At 33.2% G+C, this 15,534-nt stretch overlaps 1 protein-coding gene across 1 annotated transcript; it reads left to right on the top strand.

The window, feature by feature from the left end:
* Positions 1–2,455: 2,455 nt before the first annotated feature.
* On the top strand, positions 2,456–6,393 carry LOC148272135 (inositol monophosphatase 2). Its single transcript, XM_088240471.1, has 5 exons — positions 2,456–2,729; positions 3,719–3,852; positions 3,936–4,083; positions 4,179–4,396; positions 4,678–6,393. Exons 1-5 carry the CDS (start codon positions 2,667–2,669, stop codon positions 4,835–4,837), a joined length of 723 nt encoding a protein of 240 aa, XP_088096597.1. The 5' UTR covers positions 2,456–2,666; the 3' UTR covers positions 4,838–6,393.
* The last annotated feature ends 9,141 nt before the right edge of the window (positions 6,394–15,534 follow it).

Genomic DNA, 15,534 nt, shown 5'->3' with positions numbered 1-15,534 from the left:
AACATACTAAGTTCTGCAGCCTACGCTGTTAAAAAAATAAGACATCTTACTGATGTAGAAACAGCTAGGTTGGGTTACTTCCGGCTGCTTCAGTTACTTCCACAGCGATATGTTTTACGGTAAACTGCTGCGGGGAAATGCTGCAAATATTGATTTTGTTTTTGTTCTGCAGAAGAGAGCTGTTTGAGCAATTTACAGTATGAATACCAGAAAATTATTTAGAGATAAGTTTAAAGAAATCAATATATTGACAAACACATGTCAATATATTTATAAAAACTTCATCTTTTTACTCATTTTTTAGTTTTTAAAACTTAAAGGCCTGACATGCAGTTGTCTTTTTCGCACAGTATCAGGGAGGCATCTGAATGACAGTGACAGGAAAACAATATTCTTATAAGTATTTATAAAAATTCTCTGTCCTCACAATTTATGTAAACTGAAATAACAAAAACAATAATGTATATGTACATATCTGATTTGGACTAAATACAATAATTTATATCAAACTTTCAATTGTGTTCATTTAATCTACTCGTATATATGAATACGTACTCAAATCAAGCAATAGCAAAGCATTGTCAGGTTTATCTCGTATTATATAAAAGTATGATAGGTTGCTGTGGAATATATAAAAAGTGGTGGTCAGATCGAGGTCACATGGCGGGAAAGATTTTTCAGTCTCTCTTTAGAGGAAAGGCGTGTTCTCGGGATTGGAGGAGGGCAGTTGTCATGGTTTTTTATAGAGGAAAGCAATCTCGTGCGGAGTGTGGAAATTATACGGCTATAGGGGAATTAGTCTTCCGAGTAGCGTCGGTAAACTGTTTGGAAAAAAATGATTGAGTAAGAAAGGTGATGAAAGATTAAGTGTGAAATTTGCCAAGAGCCTTTACGAGCATGAGTGGATGTGGATGCGCGGATCAATTTTTTACGCTACGAATACTAACAGAGAAGTTTTTGGCCAAAAGCCGAAAACTGTTCTGAGCATTTGTTGATTTGGAACAAGCGTATGGCAAAGTAAATATAATGAAATTGCGGGGCATTTTGAAAAAGTACGGAGTAAACAATAAATGTATACGAGCGGTATTATATCTCTGCGAGAAAAGTAAAACGGGTATAAACGTTAAAATGAAGGATTCACATCATGGTTTGTGATTTCAAAAGGCGTAAAATAGGGATGTGTAATGTCACCTTGGTTGCATATTCTAAACACGGGCAACTGTATGAAATAGATAGAATGTACGGGTATTCGAGCGAAAATGGAAAATATTGCAGTAATCTGTTTGTTGTATACGCCAACTATGCATTTCTTTTAGCAAGAAGGATTTGCAATAGTCTTATAATATTACGATGTATTTCTAGGAATGAGTTGGTGATAAACGAAAGTAAGTCAAAAGTTACGGTATTTGAAAGGGGAAATAAGGTTTCTGAGTGCAAAACTAACGTGAACAACAAATGTTTTGAAGGAGCAGAAGAATTTGTGTATCTGGGAAGCATGTTTTGTGTATTTAGAGTGCAAATCTGAAAATTTGATACAGGTATTATTGATAAGTTAAAGAAAAGGCTACTGAGATGGTTTGAGCATGTAGAACGAATGTATGATGACAGAAATTGTAAAACCGATATATTTTGCGAGAACGAATGGTTACGTTAGATGAAGGCGACTAATAAAGAAATTGCATGATCAGATAAACAAAAATATCAAGTCTGATCATGTCAAAAGCAGACACAACCGAAGGGTACGTATGACAAGATATACGACAAGATGTATGAATGTGTAAGAAGCTAGAAATGTATATCAAGATAGACTGATATGTCGGGCCATCCTTTTTGCCTAATTCTACGGAAAAATAGCGTGATGGTTGTAGAATTAGTACTGCATCAACGTTGATGTTTGGTAATGTCGTGTGATGGGTTTCTTTAATCTAAAAAAAAAACTAAATAAATGTTTCCATACCTAGAACTTGTTAAACAAATTTTTATTGCCAAAATTTCAATATTTTTTTTTATATTTTAAAAGGATATAATATGTATGATATGAAAGGGTTATGAAAGGGACGACGACGCTAGTATTACCATACACGAAAAAAACTTTTATAAATAACTTGTAATTAATAAAATGCTTTTTTTTGGAAATGAGTAAAACAAGTTAAATGTATTTCTTTTAACTCAAATTACAAGCACAAAGTAATTTTATAAACAAAGGGCTTAATTTTCTTAATTCAGAGCACTGTAAATATTTTGTATTCTAAGAAAAAAAGAAATTGCTATTGAAAATATAAGCATAGGTATGTTGAACTGTTAATAATGTACATAAAAACCATTTTAATTTGGTTATCAGCCTTAAAAAACACATTTAATTAATAAGCCTATCAGTCAAAGTAAGCTGCGTTATTTTTGAGTAAGAACTTATTATTTTTTGGTATGGTACTATTATTATCAGCTGAGCATTTTTACAGTGGCAACACTGTGCTATCCCAGACGTCAATAAATCCAGCTATTTCACAGGAATCGCGTGTGGTAATAATAGTGCAGTAGATTTATATATGCGAAGGATATATAAGGGCCTGCAACACCCTTCCCGGTCAGTTTAGTTTGTTCTTCCTTCAGTTCAGGTTCTCTTTAGTTTTCCCTGGTCTTCATTTTTAGTTTTTCCCCTTTCTGAAATGGATGGTGACTGGGATAAGGCATACGAAGTGGTTTATAATTTGGTGGAGCAATGCGGAGCTGTGAGTAAAATTATTCAGTTATCTAACATTTTACAGGTTTTCCCTCATTTTTTGAGTTTATTGTTCTACTTGACATATCAGCTGGAGCCTGTGACCCACTATTGAAGATGCACTTTTATCTGTCAAAATATTTTTCGACAGTTAATTTTGTTTCAACGCGATTACAACATTTCAGTTTTAATATCTATTTTTAGATTAGATATGAACATTTTTATCGCCTTGTTTATAAATTTTTATCTAAAATTGACCAAATTGTGGTATATTTCATGTTTTAAATATTTTATTCAGATGCCGGCTAATCTACTTATGAGTGAAATATATTCTGCTGAAATATTTGTTTTGTTGCGACTTTTTGTTTTAGAAAATTGTTTTAGCGAACTTCAAACATGAATCCCACGATGAGCTTTTGATTTAGGGAGGAATAACAATTATTATTTATTGATTTAGATTTTCCTTGCCCTATTTAAACTGTGTTTTAAAAGTTCGGCGGATAAAATACAAACCTTAATTTGAGTAAAAAATTTGCTTCGATTCAAATCGATTCATGATTTTTCTTAAATTTTGTAAGTACAATTTCGTCCATCAGTTTTTAAAAATATACTCTTAAAATTTTATTACCACTTCTAAAGCTTTAAGCTTTTTTTTCAATATGAAAGGGGTCTAGCAAATTGCTAATTTTTCAAAATTCAAAGTATTTGTTCACAATTCAAATTGTTTGGCGATGATGTAGATCTTTTAAATATTGCGCTCCATTAAGTATTTAGTTTTCTAATTTTAACTTAAGTTTTTATTTAAACGTATTTTAAAGAAAAAATCTTAAGTTTAATGAGCACAATAATTAAAAAGGAATAACATTGCGTATTCAATATTTAAAGCGAATTGGCATATGCGATAAATTTAATTTGATTAGCACTATATCTGCAGTAAATTGATACATTATTCTATATGTTTTTCTTTCCATTTATTTGTGGAATATTCATTGTTCACAGATAATACTGTCAGCAATAACCAAAATCAAGAATGTGGAGACCAAATCATGTGAAGTGGATTTGGTAACGGCAACCGATAAAGAAGTGGAAAATGTGCTAGTACAAGGATTAACGGAAATTTTCCCTAATCATAGGTATGAAACATCTAAACAGCTACGTTTGAAATATTTCCAACAGTTTCTTAGAATTTAGAAAATAACTGTAATTATTATTATAGGTTTATCGGAGAGGAAGCGGTGTCTGATGGAGGGTCTTGCGAACTCACAGATGCTCCGACATGGATTATTGACCCAATCGATGGAACTATGAACTTTATTCATAATTTCCCCCACTGTTGCATTTCTGTGGCATTGTTCGTTAACAAGGTTTGCTATATTCATATTCACTAAATATTAAGCTGTTCATTTGCCCTGACTTTATAACCGTGTTATTTATTAAACTATATTTCTTGTTTTTGCAGACTGCAGAAATTGCTGTCATCTTTAATCCGCTGTTAAGCCAGATGTTTACCGCACGTCGAAAACTTGGAGCATTTTTGAATGGCAATCGTATACAGGTGTCAAAAGAAACTGAAGTCTGCAAAGCCCTAGTGATGGCTGAAGCTGGGACGAGCAGAGATCCTGAAAAAATGATGGTTGTGCTTCAAAACTTAAACAACTTGACCCCAAAAGTTCACGGGTCAGTAAAATATAAATATCAACTATTATTTATAAAGCGTTTTTTCAAATTTGTTCTAATAATGCGATTTAATGTTTTTTGATACCTTGCAAAAAAATATTTTTCAGTGTTTAATAATGTGTTTGCGAAAATTGCGTTAAAAAAAATTATATACCTTGTTTTTTAGAATTTCAATCGATAAAGAAGCTAAGATGATTTTTTTGTTTTTAAAAAATAAATGTGACAATGAAGGTTACCAAATTTTTCTACTATTGATAACAATATTTTGTGTTTTGTTTTAGAGTGCGAACATTAGGCTCAGCAGCATTAAACATGGCAATGGTAGCATGTGGGGGAGCTGATGTCAACTATGAGTTCGGGATCCACGCTTGGGACATTGCAGCAGGACAGCTGTTGGTGGAAGAAGCTGGTGGAGTCTGCATTGATCCAGCCGGTAAGTGATTATTAAAAGTTATTACAAATCATCTTTTCTTTGCTGTACAATTAAAATTTACCAATTGAAAAATATTTTTTTTGGCAACCATTTACACTCAATAATTTAAATAGCCCATGTTTGTCTGTCTTCTGATATATGTATTCGATTTTCAAAAAAAAGACCTGAATTATTGATTCAATAGATGGTTTTAACTGCAGCATTTCATAATCTTTAGACTGGCACCTGAAGGGTAAAACCGATTATCTCGTCTTCGTGTTACGAACAACTAAAATATGCCGAAATCGAACTACCATAGAGTGCCCTATGCACCATGAAGATAAGGCGATGATGATGAAACCATCTGAAACAAGATTTTGTAATATTGAAATAAGTGACCTCTCTTGATGTTTTTGATAAATCCTGATTTTCACCGTGTAGAGGCTAAAATATCGACTTTATGCACAGGCTTTCTGGGTTCAGTTCCTTGTAAGAACACAGTAGTTAAATGTAATTGATTTAAACCTGGTAATCTGTACTGCATGTTCACCACTGTAATTGGGCCAGTTGGCGTGTTGTGGTTATTGTGCAAAAATGTAACCTTAAATAGGTTTCATAATTAAAAAAGTTTATTTTAAAAGCACATTATTTTATTGAATAAAATGTAATGTGCCTTAAAATACACTTTCTTCAACTTATCTTGTTCAAATTAGGTTGCAAAAAATTGATTTTATATGCTTAATTTTGCTGACATAATTTTGCATAGCTTTATACTTCACAATTTTTTCTTAAATTTTTTTCATCTTGGTCAATTTTAATTGTATGGATATTTTTATGAAAATCTTTGCTTACAGGATTATACAATATTCCATTAACACATTGAATGCAAAAATACTCTTACACATTTTTGAGAACATGCAATTTAAAATATAAATTTGACTAAATTCGACACATTGAATATAAAAAATACTCTTACAAATTTTTGAGAACATGTGATTAAAAATATCAAATTTGACCAAATTATGATTTAAATCAATGTGGAATAAAAAAATCAAACCTGAGTTAAGAGCGACTGTTTTTTTTTTTATTAATGAGATTTCTCAAAAAAATGAATGAGATAGCAAAACTGAGTTTTGGAGAAAAATACTCTATCTCTTTCCTGAGAGCACAGTGCTATTTTTATATGTAGCAAATCTATGATTGAACTGTGCGGAAGTTGATGATGCTGCCAATGCATTGATAAAAATTTAAAATTGAAAATGAATAATAATATTCATTAAAAGGTAACACTCAACAAAATTGACGTTCTCAGAAAGAAGCCTTAAAATGATTGATCTAATATTCTGTTATAGATTGAACAGATTAAAAAAAACATTATAAGTGTGAAATTTTGAAAGAATTATACCTACGCAAAATTCAGATGTATTGCTTCCATTTAAGAAATATAGATGTTCATATATTGGCAGGATGTTGAGTTTCCAAATAGTTAAACCAGCAAATAAGTCTTTAAATCCTCATCATCTTAAATCGTCGCCTATATTATGCACATTTCACAAAAAAAAATTGTTGAGGGAAAAAAAATAAATATAATTTTGAATGAATTAAAAATGAAAATGATATTTCTTGAGTAATTAAAAAAGAAATCACCAAAACATTAAAATAAGTATCGCTGATGAAATATATATTAATAAATATAAAAATTATATCACACATGACCATTATATTACATTTAGAATCACTAAAAATTTATTCCTCTAAAGAAGAAACATATTACATCAACCTGTAAAATGGAATAAAGGTATAATTAATCATTTGGTCCAACATATTTAATGCGTATTTATGCAATAAAGATATCGAATTTTGCAGAATGCAAAGTATGGAGTCAAGAAAATATCAGATTTCTAACGGTTTGATGAGTTTTTAAATTTTTATAATACTCATGAAAACGAATCACATAAAACCACCTTATAACACTTCAAGATACCAAGAAGCACAAAATATAATGTATATACAAAATGTTTTTTTAAAGACACCAGTAAAGTATAGATTGAAAAAGTATAGTAAAAAGAAATAAAATCTCAAGATACCAATAAAGCACACAAATTTGTGCTAGTCACGAAAAAAATTCAAGATACCAAAAAATTACAAAAATATGGACTTGTCATCAAAAATAAAATCACAAAATACCAAAAAAGCACGAAATATAAATATGGCATTTCTATAAAAAATAAAATAAAAGGCACCAAAAATACACTACCACAAGGTACCAAAAAAAATTGTTAACGGTATTTAAAAAAAAATCAATGGTACTGGTAATTTCAAAATTGAACTGACAATATTATAAAATATGCTGATCGAAAACTGGAGAAATTTATTAAAATGTCAAAAAGAAGAAAAGAAAAAAATTTTGTCCAAGAAAATACTGTTATTCAAAAAAATTAAACCTCAAATTTCCAAAAAATTTAATATTGAAAACATTAAAAAATATTGTGTAGGCATAACAAAGATTTTCATAAAACATGTTATTTTTAATTTATGGATAGATATTTCCAGCAAATTGTATTTCTCCGCCGTATGGCGTGAAAATATGAATTTACTTGACCCAACAGATAATATTATTACTGAATGTTTATAAATTTTACTGTTGATAATAAAATAAAAGTTGTATTTTCAAATAAGAGTTCTTTTATGCGCCACTAGCGACATCTGTTTCGTAGTTCTCAAACTACTCACACAAGAAAATTAACCAACATCCATCTTGGTTCTATTCCAGGCCGCCGCGAGGCCTTGGCCGGTAACATAGAATTAATTTTTAAACACATCACGTTGTTACAAGCTATCACCACAGCCAATTAAATTGAAAACGAAGTATGAAATCGAAAAAATAACTGATAATAAATAAATAATGTAAGTACATAATAATCGGGAATAACTTAAGGAATTATAGAAAAAAAATATTAGGCATCGAATCGTTAAAAACACTGCGTTTGTTAAAAATACTGTATTAGAAAATAATAAAATATAAAAATACTATAATTTAAATGCACGAAAAAATCATTACACTTTGGTTAATATTTATTTGGAATTAAAATAAATCGCTATTGAGTGCGATTGGCCCGGGAAAGAGCCGTAGAGGGAAGGGGGATCGCAGTAGGTATGTTAAAAAATGAAGGTATAGAAATTATAAAAATAATTGATTATTATTTCTTCCCCATTCAAAAAAGAAACACCGAACTTAAGAAAAAATTGCAAGCTAATTATTTATTTATTGAAACGAAAAAAAACGATATAATTATTGTTAAAAACGTTAAGGTACTTTAACATTTATTTTCTGCCATTCCACAGAAATAAAATAAAAAATTAGGTTTTAAAAAACTTTTGTTTGGAAAATACAATATTGAACCATGAACACGAACAAATACAATAATTCAAATATTAAAAATAATTTTATGAATAACATTCCTTTATCATAAAATAAGAAATTAAGGCAGAAGTAGCGAAATAGATAAAATATAAATAAAATGCACGGAAAATATGTTTGTTATAACATACGTTGCAAGTGAATAAGAAGCTAAATAAAATACCCAAATCATTTATTTTGGGTCTATTAAATTGTTGAAAGGTCAAAATTAACACTGAGACTTAAAAATACTGATATAATTACCCGGCAAACTAAAGAAAATCGGTAAAAGATGAACTGGAAAACTTAAATGAGCAACTACCTGACACTTGGTAAGGAATACCGTAAAATATAAAAGTTATATGAAAAACTAATTGAATTGACTGCCAAAATAATCCACGTGGGTATATAGCTGTAGGTATGATAATTATAGAAATTAATGTCTTACTTTGAGAAAAAAAATAAGAACCCCATTACAAAAAACACAATGATTGGTTTAAGCATGCCTGTCATATTGACACGGTAAGTAAAATATTGAATATGGATGAGGGGTTTACAATACGAAATATAAAAAAATTACATGTTGCTCACCCCTGACACTGGTATGACAGCTCACGTAGAACTGAAAATTATTATACCCCCAAAATGTGTTTATCCCGGCACTGGTATGATAAGTCAAAGTCACGTTGTACTAAATTTTTTTTTACACGTAAAATATGCTTACCCCTGACACTGGTATGACAAGTTATTATGACCTAAAAATTGTTATATGACATTTCGCTTAACCTTGACACAGGTATGCCAAGTCACTTGGTAGTAAAAATTATTGTACCCCAAATGTAACACTGGTATGAATTGTCCCCAGGAGCTTAAAATTATTATACTCATGACATTTTGCTTACCCCTGACACTGGTCTCAAAAGTCTCGTAGAAATAAAAAAAATTATAGCCATGACATTTCGCTTATCCGTGACACTGGAAGGGTAATTCACTTGTAACTTAAAATCATTCTACCCGTAAAATGTGCTTACACCTGACACTGGTGTGACTAGTCATTATGACCTTATAATTGTTATACTCGTGACGGTACTGGTATGACAAGTTATTATGACCTAAAAGTTGTTATATTCGTGGCATTTCGTTTACCCTTGACACTGGTATGAAAAGTCACTTGGAATATAAAACTATTATATTCATACCACGTCGCCTACCCCTGACGCTGGGTATGATAAGTCACTTGTAACTTAAAATCATTCTACTCGTAAAATGTGCTCAAGCCTGACACTGGTATGACAAGTCATTATGCCCTTAAAATTCATATACCCGTGACGTTTCGCTTATCCTTGACACTGGTATGAAAAGTCACGTGGAATAAAAAAAAATTACACTCTAGACATTTAACTTACCCAAAATACTGGTATGGCAAGTATCGTAGTACTTATAATTACTATACTTGCAAAATGTGCTTACCCCTGACACTGGTATGACAAGTAAAAGGACCTTAAAATTGTTATTCCCGCGACATTTCGTTTACCCCTGACGCTGGTATGAAAAGTCACGTGGAATTTAAAACTATTATATTCATACCACGTCGCCTACCCCTGACGCTGGTATGATTAGTCACGTGTAACTTAAAATCATTCTACCCGTCAAACGTGCTTAAGCCTGGCACTGGTATGACAAGTCATCATGACTTTAGAATTCATATACCCGTGACATTTCGCTTACCCTTGACACTAGTATGAAAAGTCACGTGGAATTTAAAAGATACTGGGATGGCAAGTATCGTAGAACTTATAATTATTATACTTGCAAAATGCGCTTACCTCTGACACCGGTATGAGAAGTATAAGGACCTTAAAATTGTTATACCCGTGACATTTCGCTTACCCTTGACACTGGTATGGTACATATATTCATACCATGTCGCCTATCTCTGACATTGGTATGATAAGTCTCGTGTAACTAAAAAGCATTCTAACTTAAAATCATTCTGCCCGTTAATTGTGCTTACACACTGGTATGACAAGTCATAAGAGCATTTATACTCGTGACATTTCGCTTAACCTTGACACTGGTATGCCAAGTCACGTGGTAGTAAAAATCATAATATCCCAAATGTAACACTGCTATGAATTGTCACCAGGAGCTTAAAATTATTATACTCATGACATTTTGCTTACCCCTGACACTGGTCTCAAAAGTCTCGTAGAACTAAAAAATATTATAGCCATGACATTTCGCTTATCCTTGACACTGGAAGGGTAAGTCACTTGTAACTTAAAATCATTCAACCCGTAAAATGTGCTTACCTGACACTGGTGTGACTAGTCATTATGACCTTATAATTGTTATACTCGTGGCGGCACTGGTATGACAAGTTATTATGACCTAAAAGTTGTTATACCCGTGACATTTCGTTTACCCTTGACACTGGTATGCCAAGTCACGTGGTAGTAAAAATCATTGTACCCCAAATGTAACACTGCTATGAATTGTCACCAGGAGCTTAAAATTATTATACTTATGACATTTTGCTTACCCCTGACACTGGTCTCAAAAGTCTCGTAGAACTAAAAAATATTATAGCCATGACATTTCGCTTATCCTTGACACTGGAAGGATAAGTCACTTGTAACTTAAAATCATTCTACCCGTAAAATGTTCTTACACCTGACACTGGTGTGACTAGTCATTATATTGTTATACCCGTGACGGCACTGGTATGACAAGTCATTAGCAGCCCTATAATTGTTATACTCGTGACGGCACTGGTATGACAAGTCATTATGACCTAAAAATTGTTACACCCGTGACATTTCGTTTACCCTTGACACTGGTATTAAAAGTCACGTGGAATATAAAACTATTATATTCATACCGCGTCGCTTACCCCTGACGCTTAGTATGATAAGTCACTTGTAACTTAAATCATTCTACCCGTAAAATGTTCTCAAGCCTGACACTGGTATGACAAGTCATTATGCCGTTAAAATTCATATACTCGTGACGTTTCGCTTACCGTTGACACTGGTATAAAAAGTCACGTGGAAAAAAAAAAAATACACTCTAGACATTTTACTTACCCAAGATACTGGTATGGCAAGTATCGTAGTACTTATAATTATTATACTTGCAAAATGTGCTTACCCTTGACACTGGTATGACAAGTAAAAGGACCTTAAAATTGTTATTCCCGCGACATTTCGTTTACCCCTGACGCTGGTATGAAAAGTCATGTGGAATTTAAAACTATTATATTCACACCACGTCGCCTACCCCTGACACTGGTATGAAAAGTCACGTGGAATATAAAACTATTATATTCATACCACGTCGCCTACCCCTGAAGCTGGGTATGATAAGTCACTTGTAACTTAAAATCATTCTACCCGTAAAATGTGCTCAAGCCTGACACTGGTATGACAAGTCATTATGCCGTTAAAATTCATATACCCGTGAAGTTTCGCTTACCGTTGACACTGGTATAAAAAGTCACGTGGAATAAAAAAAAATTACACTCTAGACATTTTACTTACCCAAGATACTGGTATGGCAAGTATTATAGTACTTATAATTATTATACTTGCAAAATGTGCTTACCCTTGACACTGGTATGACAAGTATAAGGACCTTAAAATTGTTATTCCCGCGACATTTCGTTTACCCCTGACGCTGGTATGAAAAGTCTTGTGGAATTTAAAACTATTATATTCACACCACGTCGCCTACCCCTAATGCTGGTATGATTAGTCACGTGTAACTTAAAATCATTCTACCCGTAAAATGTGCTTAAGCCTGGCACTGGTATGACAAGTCATTATGACCTTAAAATTCATATACCCATGACATTTTGCTTACCCTTGACACTGGTATGAAAAGTCACGTGGAATTTAAAAGATACTGGGATGGCAAGTATCGCAGAACCTTATAATTATTATACTTGCAAAATGCGCTTACCTCTGACACCGGTATGAGAAGTATAAGGACCTTAAAATTGTTATACCCGTGAAATTTTGCTTACCCTTGACACTGGTATGGTACATATATTCATACCATGTTGCCTACCTCTGACATTGGTATGATAAGTCTCGGTAACTAAAAAGCATTCTAACTTAAAATTATTCTGCCCGTTAATTGTGCTTACACCTGGAACTGGTATGACAAGTCATAAGAACCTTAAAATTTTTATTTCCGTGGCATTTTTGTTTATCCTAGACACTGGCATAAAAAGTCGCCTGGAATTTAAAACCATTTTATTCATACCACGTCGCCTACCCCTGACGCTGGTATGATAAGTTACGTGTAACTTAAAATCATTCTACCCGTAAAATGTGCTTAAGCCTGGCACTGGTATGACAAGTCATTATGACCTTAAAATTTATATACCCGTGACATTTCGCGTACCCTTGACACCGGTATGAAAAGTCACGTGGAATTTAAAAGATACTGGGATGGCAAGTATCGCAGAACTTATAATTATTATACTTGCAAAATGCGCTTACCTCTGACACAGGTATGAGAAGTATAAGGACCTTAAAATTGTTATACCCGTGAAATTTTGCTTACCCTTGACACTGGTATGGTACATATATTCATACCATGTCGCCTACCTCTGACATTGGTATGATAAGTCTCGGTAACTAAAAAGCATTCTAACTTAAAATTATTCTGCCCGTTAATTGTGCTTACACCTGGAACTGGTATGACAAGTCATAAGAACCTTAAAATGTTTATTTCCGTGGCATTTTTGTTTATCCTAGACACTGGCATGAAAAGTCGCGTGGAATTTAAAACCATTTTATTCATACCACGTCGCCTACCCCTGACGCTGGTATGATAAGTTACGTGTAACTTAAAATCATTCTACCCGTAAAATGTGCTTAAGCCTGGCACTGGTATGACAAGTCATTATGACCTTAAAATTCATATACCCGTGACATTTTTCTTACCTTTGACACTGGTATGAAAAGTCACGTGGAATTTAAAAGATACTGGGATGGCAAGTATCGCAGAACTTATAACTATTATAATTGCAAAATGCGCTTACCTCTGACACAGGTATGAGAAGTATAAGGACCTCAAATTGTTATACCCTTGACGTTTTGCTTACCCTTGACACTGGTATGGTACATATATTCATACCATGTCGCCTACCTCTGACATTTTTACATTACATTTTTTTTTTGCACCACAACAGGCCAGGAGGCCTAATTACAGTGGTGAATTACATCACAGAGCACCCAGGCTTGAGAAAAATCACCTTTTAATTTTTGTGTTCTCACCGGGAATCGAACCCGGAACCTTCCGTGCGTGAGTCAAGCGTCTTGACCAATACACCACGGAGGCCGCCATTGGTATGATAAGTCTCGTGTAACTAAAAAGCATTCTAACTTAATATCATTCTGCCCGTTAATTGTACTCACACCTGACACTGGTATGACAGGTCATAAGAACCTTTATACTTGTGACATTTCGCTTAACCTTGACACTGGTATGACAAGTCACGTGGAACTTAAAATTATTGTACCGGTTACATGTCGTTTATCCCTGACACTGGTATGACAAGTCACGTAAAATAAAAAAATATTATATCAGTGATATTTCGCTAATCCCTGACACTGGTATAAGTCACCTGTAACTTAAAAATATTGTACTCGTAAAATGTGCTTACACCTGGCACTGGTATGACAAGTCATTATGACTTAAAACTTGTTATACCCGTGACATTTCGTTTACCCTTGACACTGGTATGAAAAATCACGTGGAATATAAAATTTTTACACTCGTGACATTTAACTTACCCCAGATACTAGTATGACAAGTAACGTAGTACCTCAAATCATTCTCCCCGTAAAATGTGCTTACACCTGACACTGGTTAGACATGTCATTATTCCCTTAAAATTCTTATACCTTTGAGATTTTGCTTATCTTTGACACTGGTATGAAAAGTAACGTAGTACTTATAATTATTATACCCGTCATATGTGCTTACCCCTGAAATAAGTATGACAGTCGTTATGGCCTTAACATTGTGATACTCATGTCTTTTCGATTACCTTTGACACTGGTATGAAAAGTCACATGGAATTTAAAACTGTATATTCATAGCATGTCACCTACCCTTGATACTGGTATGAAAAGCCACATGGAATTGAAAACCATTATATTCATACCATGTCGCCTACCCCTGACGTCACGTGTAACTTAAAATCATTCTACCCGTTAAATGTGCTTACTCCTGACTCTGGCATGTAAAGTCACGTAAAATTAAAAATTATTATATCAATGACATTTTGTTAATCCCTGACACTAGTATAAGTCACCTGTAACTTAAAAATATTGTACTCGTAAAATGTGCTCACACTTGGTACTAATATGACAAGCCATTATGACTTAAAATTGTTATACCCGTGACATTTCGTTTACCCTTGACACTGGTATGAAAAGTCACATGGAATATAAAAATTTTACACTCGTGACATTTAACTTATTCCAGATACTAGTATGACAGGTAACGTAGTACTTAAAATCATTCTACATGTTAAATGTGCTTACCTCTGAAACTGGTATGACAAGTCATAAGAACCTTAAAATTGTTATTCCTGTGACATTTCGATTATCCTAGACACTGGTATGAAAAGTCGCGCGGAATTTAAAACCATTATATTCATACCACGTCGCCTACCCCTGACGCTGGTATGATAAGTCACGTGTAACTTAAAATCATTATACTTGTAAAATGGTCTTAAGCCTGACACTGGTATGACAAGTCATTATGACCTTAAAATTCATATACCCGTGACATTTCGCTTACCCCTGACACTGGTTTGAAAAGTCACGTGGAATAAAAAAAATACACCCTAGACATCAAACTTACCCAAGGTACTGGTATGGCAAGTATCGTAGTACTTAATATAATTATTATACTTGCAAAATGTTCTTACCCCTGACACTGATATGAGAAGTAAAAGGATCTTAAAATAGTTATACCCGTTACTTTTTTCTTACCCTTGTCACTGGTATGGTACATATTCATACCATGTCGCCTAGCTCTGATATTGGTATGATAAGTCTCATGTAACTTAAAATCATACCATCCGTAAAATGTGCTTACATCTGACACTGGTATGACAAGTCATTATTCCCCTAAAATTCTTATACCCCTGACATTTTGCTTACCCTTGACACTGGTATGCCAAGTCACGTGGTAAATAAAATTATTGTACCCCAAATGTAACATTGGTATGACAAGTCACCAGGAGCTTAAACTTGTTATACTCATGACATTTTGCTTATCCTTGACACTGGAATGAAAAGTCAC

This window comes from Micrasema longulum, unplaced genomic scaffold, assembly GCF_059751315.1.
Source record: "Micrasema longulum isolate JH-2025_06_02 unplaced genomic scaffold, ASM5975131v1 h1tg002464l, whole genome shotgun sequence".
NCBI lineage: Eukaryota > Metazoa > Arthropoda > Insecta > Trichoptera > Brachycentridae > Micrasema > Micrasema longulum.
The sequence above is the reverse complement of the archived record's forward strand: the minus strand, read 5'-3'. Positions and strand labels throughout refer to the sequence as shown.

What these genes read in the sequence shown, in the direction of transcription:
- LOC148272135 (XM_088240471.1), top strand. Translation starts at nt 2,667, where the DNA reads ATGGATGGTGACTGGGATAAGGCATACGAAGTGGTTTATAATTTGGTG. An exon ending in TGGTGGAGCAATGCGGAGCT is followed by an intron (nt 2,730 to 3,718) that starts GTGAGTAAAATT and finishes CATTGTTCACAG; the next exon opens with ATAATACTGTCAGCAATAAC. An exon ending in TTGACCCCAAAAGTTCACGG is followed by an intron (nt 4,397 to 4,677) that starts GTCAGTAAAATA and finishes GTTTTGTTTTAG; the next exon opens with AGTGCGAACATTAGGCTCAG.